The 10223-nt window shown below is 35.4% G+C and overlaps 1 protein-coding gene across 1 annotated transcript; it reads left to right on the forward strand.

Moving 5' to 3' along the window:
* Positions 1–693: 693 nt before the first annotated feature.
* LOC137932054 (transmembrane protein 104 homolog) lies at positions 694–9644 on the forward strand. Its single transcript, XM_068775612.1, has 5 exons — positions 694–1083; positions 1775–1987; positions 2298–2557; positions 7490–7701; positions 8310–9644. The coding sequence occupies exons 1-5, from the start codon at positions 1006–1008 to the stop codon at positions 9068–9070; spliced, it is 1524 nt and encodes a 507-aa protein (XP_068631713.1). The 5' UTR covers positions 694–1005; the 3' UTR covers positions 9071–9644.
* The last annotated feature ends 579 nt before the right edge of the window (positions 9645–10223 follow it).

The following is a 10223-nucleotide window of genomic DNA, read 5'->3' on the forward strand; positions in this document are numbered from 1 at the left end:
TAGCATAGGAAATAAATGATTAGAGGTCATGTTTGATGTAATAAATTGAGTAATATTGGCTATAATTTCACAATACACTTTAAAAATTATATGAACTCCTTAACAGGTAATTTATCCAAATTTGACAATACTTGTAAATGAATTACAATACTTGTAATGAATAAATACGTGCAAAAAGGCTTTTATGAAAGTAAATTATAAAATACATGATAGATAGATTATTTTATAACATATATATGTATGTATATATATATATATATATATGCATATATATAAATAAATATATATAGATACATTTATTAATTTATGTATATTTATTGGTCTAAGTTACCGGTACTATTATGGTTGAAATTAATATGGGCCGAGATCCATGGACTTCTTAAATGTTAAAATAAATATAATATTAATTAATGCGAAAATTGACGTAAATATGAAAATATTCCCGAAGCAGATTTATTTTTTTATAAGATATTCTTTAATAATAACGATGAACAAATTTAGAGGGAAATTTAAGTTATGATCAAATCTATTTTTAATGCGAAATATTGTATTATTAAAAATAAATTTTAACTCGGCAGGGCTTCTTATATAAAAAAAATTGTAAAACTTACAAAGTGACCTGATATGTCTATGCTAAAAGGAAGCAATCGACTGATTTTTTTGTCGGTTGTTTTCTCTGGGCTGTTAATCGATTGTAGCGATGACTATATCGACTACCATAAAATTTAATGATATAATTTGCCTATATCTTGTAAACAATTTCTTTATTGAATATATAGAAATCTAAATTATCTTATTTTGGCTAAAGGGTTCGAAGCGAATGCTTAAACAAAGAAAAAAAACATTCAAATGTTTTCATTTGTTAAAAGTATAAGAGTAAACTTATCGATCAAAATTAGCTTTAGATGATTTTTGTTATAGCCAATAAATGGTGAAGTATACGTGTATTTTCAAACATTCACGTATTAACTATCATCTCGACATGTTGTTCCAAAATTTTGTGAAATGCCGCGTCGTTTTTTAAGTATAAGAAAATTGTTAAGAATGCCTGTAACAGAGACAGGGGATCAGTATTCAATATGGGTAACTATATTATCGCATATTTAAAATATGTTTTAATTTATACCTTATACTAAGTTTAATTATTAACTATACCTTTATAATTAATGAAATTTTAAATATTTAAGAAAATTTTAAAGTTTGTGTTATAATAAATAAAGGATTCAATAAAATATTTAATTTAGATGTTTTTCTGCACAATATGTTTCGTTATTATAATTAAAAATGGAATGGAAATGCTTTTATATAAGGCTATAAAATATTTAAAAAAATTGACACGGGCTTCTGTCTTTGTCTCGTAAATACTTTTGGTCTTGTTTGATTAACTATTCATCTAAATTACTCATATTTGTAGTATCGTCCCAAGTATATTAGCCGTAAGCCGTACGCTGCTTAACATGGACCTCCCTTGTAGATTTCCGACAGGACCTAAAGTGTTTGTCAACGACTTTCATAAGTTCCTCTCCTACTTGTGGCATGCCCACTGCCAATTCAAATTGCCAATCCGTTGGTACCTATTGGCAACATTCATTCATTTATGGAGAATATTCAAAATCCCAGGCATAGCTTTGATGTATCTATTAATTATATTTTTTTTTATTATCCTACTTTAAGTAAACTAATATCTCAGAGAGGAGTAAGGGCTGCACTGTACTACCGAGTGAGTCAGGTGTAAATTGTTGTTGTAATTTCACTTTTACATAAATGTTTACAGGTTGGTTTGATATACATATTCAACCTAATTGTTGGCACGGGTGCTCTAACACTGCCTGCTGCATTTGCTCGGGCTGGCTGGGGCCTCAGTACAATTTCATTGCTGTTCCTTGCATTTATGAGCTTCATGAATGCCACATATGTCATAGAGACTATGGCATGTGCTAATGCAGTTTTTAAATGGAAAAGACTACAATTCATCAAAAGAAATAGTGTAAGTTTATATACTTTATAATAATCCTTATTATTTATAATTTATTAAAAGGATTTTGTCATAGTTACATAATATATTAATATAAAATAAATTAAAGACAATATTTGCATACATTTGTGTGTTAAGGAGATTCCAAAAATAGCCTTTCAAATATTTTTTTATTTACCCGATAGTAATTCGTTCAAGTGCCTTGGGTATATCCAATTATTAAATTTCTGCTGACTTTAGGTTTTGATGATAAATAAAAGTAGTTGTTGTATTGATATATTAATTTATTATGTACATGTTTCAAAATAAACATTTTCAACAGATCCAAGAACACGAATCAGACGAAGAACCTAATACTTCACAACATTCCTATGGTGATTTGGAGGATCCTCTTGTTTGTGGGGATTCTATTCCCTCAAGATATTACAGCCTGGATAACCGGATTGAACTTGGCGAGATGGCAAATCTCTTTTTGAACAAAACTGGGAGGACCATGTTTTACTGCACTTTATGCATTTATTTATTTGGAGATCTTTCTATATATTCTGCAGCAGTGGCAAAATCTCTAATGGATATAATATGGTATGTTATTAATTATATATAATTTAAATTGTTTAAGCATATCTTGGTAAGGCTGCTGGAAGACACTATGCATACACCTTCCAACAGGTCTTATTTGTAATCTATAAGGGAGACCTATGTCCAGCTGTTGACATCCTACTGCTGAAATGATGACAATGATCATATTATAATTCTTAATACAAAGTCACTTTATGTTCAGTGTGAGCCTCGTGTTCACTATAATATTTATACATGTAAACAGTTTATAAATATTTCTGTGAATTCTGTACTCGTGAAAATAAAAAAAAAATAAAAAAAAGATATGCAATTTTTTCTAAGAGATCAGATTAAATTTGCTTTCACATCTTTAATTAACCTGACTATTTTTCAGTGTTTTTCTTTACTTTCCTAATGTATAATTTTTGGATTTTTAATTAAAGAGATTTAGTAAAAAAATATTTAAATATAGTAAAAGCTAAATTTTAATTTATTTAACAAAGTAGACATGAATTAAATATATAATAAGCATTCTCTACTAATCAATGCACATTGTGGAGAAGTCGGTTTAGTTATGGATGTATGCAGAATTTAAATAGCAATTTATGTATATATTCAGAAAATGTTTATTTATTATTCAGTCTTTCCTTAATAACCAGATTATTACATCATCAACATCATTTCAGCGGTAGGATGTCTACTGTTGGACAAGGGCCTCCCCATATATAAGCAACACAGCATTTTAAAACTGGTCAGTACATAGACAAGGAGGACTGTATGCAGGCCGCTTCCAACCGGTTCTTTTGTAAATCTATGTCCAACAGTGGATGTCATACTGCACAAATGATGATGATGAACCCTTGTATCTTAATAAAAAATAATGTTTAGTAGTTTTGCATCGAAAAGTTGTCGAACTCCTCTTTATTGTATTTTGTTTTATACCTATCTACTGATTACGCGATTAGATAAACGTGATATTATTTGAAAACGTGTTTTATGTCCCATTAATCAACGTCAAGTCGAAATAGGGTGATATGGCAGGTATAGTGTGCGCGGAAGTGGTGTATAATGCCCGGAAGTGCTGAGGTATGTGAGCGGTAAGACATGGAGGATGCGGTTGATTGCGCAAGACGCACATGAGATATTTGAGAACTGACTGAACTGAACAGGCTTAACGTTTGTAATGTCCACCGCCCTGCCGCCTCAGAAAATGATTGGCACTTGCGCTCTCGCTATAGTGACAATTTTATTTATTAACTTTATGGTTTTGGCCAGTACATGCTATCGACCGATACGGCTAGACGTTAAGATACAGGACACCTGTATATATTTGACCGAGTTTTCAATTTTGCAATCTACGCAGCAGTGAGATTCGTTTGGAATCATTTCCGAATCCGTAATGAATTTAGCCTCGATGTTAAAATCATTGATGTGTTACAATTACACACGAATTTGGGGCTTGCTCAATGATTTCCCTCATCGTATAAAAACGGCGGTTAACAACCAATAGATGTATATCAGTGATTACTTACAGAAACGTGGTCTCTCTCTTTGGACTTGATTGACAAGCTCACAGTGGCTCAACGAGCCATGGAAAGAACTATTTTCGGGATTTCTTTACGAGATCTAATCAAAAGTAAAGACATCCTTAGAGGAACGAAAGTACCCTATATTGCCCAGTGGATTGGCAAGTTGAAGTGGCGGTAGGTAGACCATATACAGCGTAGAAGTAATGGTCACTGGAGCCTTTAACTCATCGAGTAGAGAGCACGGATCGGTAAGAGCATCATAGTGACCGGGTGGTCGGTCAAGAGTTTAAGGAACGAAAGGGTCCGTGAACTATACTAAAAAACTAAGGCATAGTGTTTCAGTGTCTGCATATGACACTCCGACGGAAGTGAAACGAGACGACCTGATCGTATCAATGTTGTGAGTGTAGAGTCCGGGTTGAAGGGCAGCGTGGTTACTGATCCTACCACGGATCGCTCACGCCCTGACCCAGAAGACGGGGTCGGGCGGCAGACGGCATACTTTTGGTCAGTGGAGAGTGTGCTTAATGTTTTGTCTAGCGTCAGTAGAGGAATGATATTTAAACAGAGCAGTAATACGAAAAGACCCTACTATACACATTATAAATCACAGTAGTAACTGCATACTTAGGATACTAGGTCGTTGCAAAGGGCGGAGGTTTTTGAATTTCATAACTTAAACGCCAAACGCAGTGGAAGACGTCCATTCACATGTCTGACAGATCCTCTTGTGGCTGTAATGTTGATGAACCGGTGGCAAAAACCTGGGTAATACTGTGTTTAGTTATATGTAAATCGCAAAAACATATGGATAAGTTGCAAGTAGCAACAGTTACATATTTAATCAAGTGTGAGTTGCTTTGCGGGGGGTGACGTCACATTCGGCTCGACGGACGCGGCGATACAATCGTTTCGATTTTATCGCAGCTCGCCGATTGTGAATAAATCAATTGGTACGCGTGCGGTACGTATACGGCAGTCGGAATATACTAGTTTTATACGTGCGCTAAATGTGCGATATCTTGATGAAATATATTAATGTAATATTTTAATGCTAGTTTAAGAGTAGAGTACTTAAGGAATAGTCTTTCGCCCTAAATAAAATAAAAGACAATTTAGTGAAGTAAACTGCAAACTGTTCCATACGGAATTCCACTAGGGAATGCTTTTATTTGCCAGTCACATGGCTATTTATACACCTACTGGAATATTATTACGGAAATGTCCTTTTGCACCTCAGCCGTTGCTCGAAGTCCGTCTGTCTGCCAACAAGACGATCAAGCCTGTAGAATCTGTAGATGTCTTTGCGCCTTCTGCGCTCTGCCTCAAGCGTGCAGAATCTGTAAATGTGTTATTAACGTTCTACAGCGTGCTTGCATAAGTGTAATGTACTACTACGCCAAAAGAAGTAATAGTGTTATCGAAGTATTTATTTCGTGTTCGAAAATAAACGAAATCATATTTATTTTTAGTAGAGCAAATCAATATTAAATGTTAAATGTACTCAGGCTACCATTGACATTGAAATACATTCATTCAGTTTTAGTATTCAGTTTAATTTAAAACCATCTGTGCTTGAACATCAAATAACAGCTGTCTGTATTAAACACTGAATTAATAATTTTTGATTTTTTTTGTTACTATTTTCATTGTTTCCTACGTTGTTTATTTAACTATTTATTCTAAGAAAAAAAAACATGTCTTTAAAATGTATATTTTTGTAATAAATAACATTTTTGTCCATAGATGATGCGAAACTATAGATTTACTTTATTAATAAGTTTTTAATTGGAAAGGATAAAAAATATTTTTATAAAGCAAAATGGTACTCAAATGTATGTGTAATGTAAAAAAATGTAAATATTACGTACAAGTTTATGAATTTATGAAAAAAAAATTCAGTGTCAAAATTTTGAAAATAACATTCCTGTATTCATCATCGTCAAAAAGCTTTGAAGTGGACTTCGACTACAACTAGCCGCAGGACATCCACTTCCATACATAGGCCCCCTCATAGATTGCTAATAAGACCGGTTGAAATCTACCCGTATCCAACGTCTTAGCAAGAACGTCTGTCTTTCTGGTGAGTGAACATCTCACGCTGCGCTCGCCGCTCCGTGGTCTCCATTCGAATCTTAGACCACGGTGGCCATCATCTGCCCAAGAGCCACTTCAGGTTCCTTTATAAACGTAAAAATAAAATACTATAGATAAAATAGTTTCCTAGTAATAATGTAAGGTTTTTCGTCATTTCTCACTTTGGAGAAATATACATATACACTATGTTACTAGAAAAACAAAATTTGAATGTTGTCATTTCAAGCGAATCGCTATAAAAAGAATATACGTATATTGATTTTAGTGTTATTTAACAAATGTATATTTGGAACCGGTTTTATAGTGTATGGCATAATATATGTAATGATGTCCGCCACCTAACCAAACTAGATCTAGCACGAATTAATGAGCAGATACATTAAGTATGCGCATATGTTATGTCTAGATTTTTAAACTGTGCTATACTGGGGTGCTCTAATAAAAAATTATTACGTAATGTGCCGAGTCGCGTTTGCTAAAAGAGCTCTTGAGTTTTGTTGTTGTACAACCACTTGGGTTAACCTGTAAAATGGTAAGGAACGAACGACGTTCGTGCTGAAATAAAATAACTGTTTAAATAAAATAGATTAGTTGAGTGTCCTTCTTATGTGTCCCGCACTTTCTCAAAGACCAGGAAGAGACGTTCTAAGCATGTTCTTACCGATTTCATGTCAGAATTTCCACGACCCAATCACCATACCACACCCTCCTCAGTCACTCGGCACTGCGAGTCAGACCTCATCTCAACAACAACCATTACGATGCAACAGAATGAGGCACTATACTTCTTACAATCCGCTTCGCTTTCGGGGATGGTCGTTGCGATCGTCGAGTATTCCTTACTGCCATCCCAAGTCGAACACTTACATTCACTGCAGTCTACACTCACCTTTTAGTCAGTGGACCTCTGTTTCTACGGGCTCATTTTCGATGAAGCTGTACAAAGCCTGGACCGGCTAGCAGCACAACAAATAGCAATATCACACTTAGCTTCATCGGTTTTGCGTTCGCGGACCCTTCAGTTCCGCGAAAAGCTACAAAAGCCCCCAAGCCTAGCAACAACTATATCACCAGAAACAATGTAAATAGTTTAATGCCCTTGTCTGTGCTAAATATATATATATATATATATATATATATGAATATACTTATTAAAGATATTCTTAAAAAACGGGGTGGTTTTTCACTTTTTTAGTACGAATATTGCATGGATGGCCAAAACTTTTACTGCCACAAACGGAGGTTTCGTTGTAACATTGGTCAGACTAAGTATAACTTTAATGAACCCCAATAATGTTGGTAATCACTGACTTAAGTTATTTGTCCGTAGCTCGTCAGTGCCGTCGAACATGACGAACACGACCGATTGGGACGACCTGCCGTGTTTCAACGCGACTTCGTCGGAGGCCGGCGCCTATACACGCCGCGACTGCTATCGCGTCGCTTTGCTTACATTCGTGGCTATCACTGCACCTTTCGTCTTCTCCAACGTGCAGAAGACGAAATACTTGCAGCTGTTTACATCGGGTATGAGGTGGCTTGGTACGTGTCATAATTTGTTTTGTAATTAATCATATTACCTCTTAATACACTCTTTCAAAAGTGTTGGACACTGCTTAAGTTTACAGACAAGATGATTGTTTATAAGTGTGAAAGTTTTAAAGGTGTGAATGCTCATTTGTTGTCCAATAATGATACGCTCTATCCAAAAGTCAGTGGTGTCGTCAGTAATAAACCTAAAATTATCTTAAGTATAATTTTCATAGACACAAAATTTAAAAAAAAATATAAATTAAAAAAAATTATGTTAATAATAATTTCGCTTTAATTTAATCAAATAAGACTGTTTTGAAAAAGAATGCTTCTTGATTTACAAAAGTGATCACTATCATGGGTGATAAATGGAAAATAAGTATTTGAGAGTAAATAAACAAACATTTTTAGCAAAATATATAGTACATATTTACAATAATTAAGTTTAATATGTAGTAATCTGAATTTTTTAAACGCTTTTTCTTACTGTATTAACATAACGTTATCTATTATTTAAAAAAAAATTATATAGATACGTTTATTGATAGCAACTCAGTTTTTACATTCACATTGTAATCTCGTGTTACACTACTGACATTTTGAATTGCATTTTGCAGCGTTCGCGATCATGATCACGATGGCAATACACCTGCTGATCGTGCGCGGGCCGCAGGGCAGGCCGCCCGCGTTCGACTTCACCGGCATGCCCACACTGTTCGGAGCGTGTGTATACTCCTTCATGTGCCACCACTCTCTACCGGCTCTCATAAGCCCGATACGTGGAAAGAATCGTCTCGGTTTGCATCTCGCTCTAGACTACGGTTTGATAAGTATATTTTATCTCCTTCTAGCGTTTACGGGTGCGTTCGCTTTTGCGCACTTAAGCGACCTGTACACCCTCAACTTTGTTCCCACGGACAACGAGAATATATTTTTGGAGATCGTTGAATATTTCCTCGCGCTTTTTCCGGTTTTCACGTTGTCAACTAGTTTTCCAATTATCGCTATCACGCTAAGGAATAATCTGCAGGGTTTGTTCTTGGACACTACCCGCTTGGAGTCGTACAATTTTGTGTCGAGGAAACTTCTGTTTCCAATCGTGACGCTTGCACCTCCTCTCTTGTTGACGTATTTCTTAGAGGATATTGGAATTTTGATCAAGTTCACGGGCTCCTACGCTGGTACTGGTATCCAGTACCTCATGCCCACGTTCCTAGTTATGTCCGCTCGGCGCCACTGCACCAACCTTCTGGGTCTGGGTGTCGTCAACAAGTACAAGAGTCCATTTTCGCACATCGCATGGGCCGTTTTCGTACTGCTGTGGTCTTTTATGTGTATCATCCTAGTGTCGGTAAATATTATCGAGAAAAAATCATGACGTTAATGTGCGTAACTGTAAAATTGTAATTCAAAACTCATATATTTTGTTTTAATTGGAATATGAAATTATATTAACAATCTGTATTGGCATAACAGTACTTAATGTATTTTTTATGCTTTACTTCGAGGAGAGCTATCGCATACCCGTGCTTGCTGGGTCAACGACAGGTTATGTCCAACTTGCACTGGCTAAAACCCTCATGATGTATTTCATCATCGCTATATTGCAAGAGCCTGAAAACGTTTTTACGCATCCAGTGACTGCGACCCACGAAGCCCCGTGTCAGAAAAGAAATCCATAACTCTTCGTTAATGTCTCCTTTTCCTTCCGACTACATTGGTGATCGTGAAAGTTTTTGTAACTGGCCAGGTTTAAAAGTAATATTTAAAAAATAATTAAAATTTGATCATTACGTCACTGTCATTAATGTTCTTAAGTAGGCAGCAACTAAAATTTACGTTTCAGCGTCATTGTGTGGATTTAACACATGAACATTTTGGTTCTATTTTTTTGGTTTTCGATGTGGTCTCAATCTGTAACAAACACGAAATTCGTTTGGTTATTGATACTAATGCTCGTTGTAATTATTACAAGTTATGTATTGAGTTCAACATAGTCGTATCACTCACAGTGATGATCGTATGAAGCAGGTTCTTCAACGGTCACTATTGAAACTGAAATTGAAGCTATGCAGTGCATGGTAGTCTGCGTCATACGCAGGTAACGGACCCCCTTCCCCTCCTACCTCTGTTCGTAGTCCACATGCTTATGAAGTCCACTCCTTGCGGCTACCATTGGCTTATCCTATACCTCGGACCGGCCATGACGGTTCCTCTTACCTTAACCGTGTTTAAATAGACCTCGGTTTCTGAGTAACCCTTCCTTCCCCCATGACAAGGAGAAAATTAGTTCGGAAGGGTGTCCTAACTCATTTGCCAATGTAACCATACTGAAATCTAAATATAAATATATAAAGGAATGGAGGAACAATATAAGCATACTTGTTTTCAGTAAAAAATAATATAAAGATTGTCTTGATTGTTCTGTGCGTTCATCGGGTTTAATTTTTTATCTATTTTAGAATAGCACGAATATGAACTGCTCGATTATAACTGAAGTAGCTCTCGAAGTTTTACGAATACTCACGAAG

This window comes from Battus philenor, unplaced genomic scaffold (genome assembly GCF_028537555.1).
Source record: "Battus philenor isolate CCGP_79_NKW_IND1 unplaced genomic scaffold, ilBatPhil1.0.hap1 SCAF_9, whole genome shotgun sequence".
NCBI lineage: Eukaryota > Metazoa > Arthropoda > Insecta > Lepidoptera > Papilionidae > Battus > Battus philenor.

What these genes read in the sequence shown, in the direction of transcription:
- LOC137932054 (XM_068775612.1), top strand. Translation starts at nt 1,006, where the DNA reads ATGCCGCGTCGTTTTTTAAGTATAAGAAAATTGTTAAGAATGCCTGTA. An exon ending in GGGATCAGTATTCAATATGG is followed by an intron (nt 1,084 to 1,774) that starts GTAACTATATTA and finishes AAATGTTTACAG; the next exon opens with GTTGGTTTGATATACATATT. An exon ending in ATCGGGTATGAGGTGGCTTG is followed by an intron (nt 7,702 to 8,309) that starts GTACGTGTCATA and finishes TGCATTTTGCAG; the next exon opens with CGTTCGCGATCATGATCACG.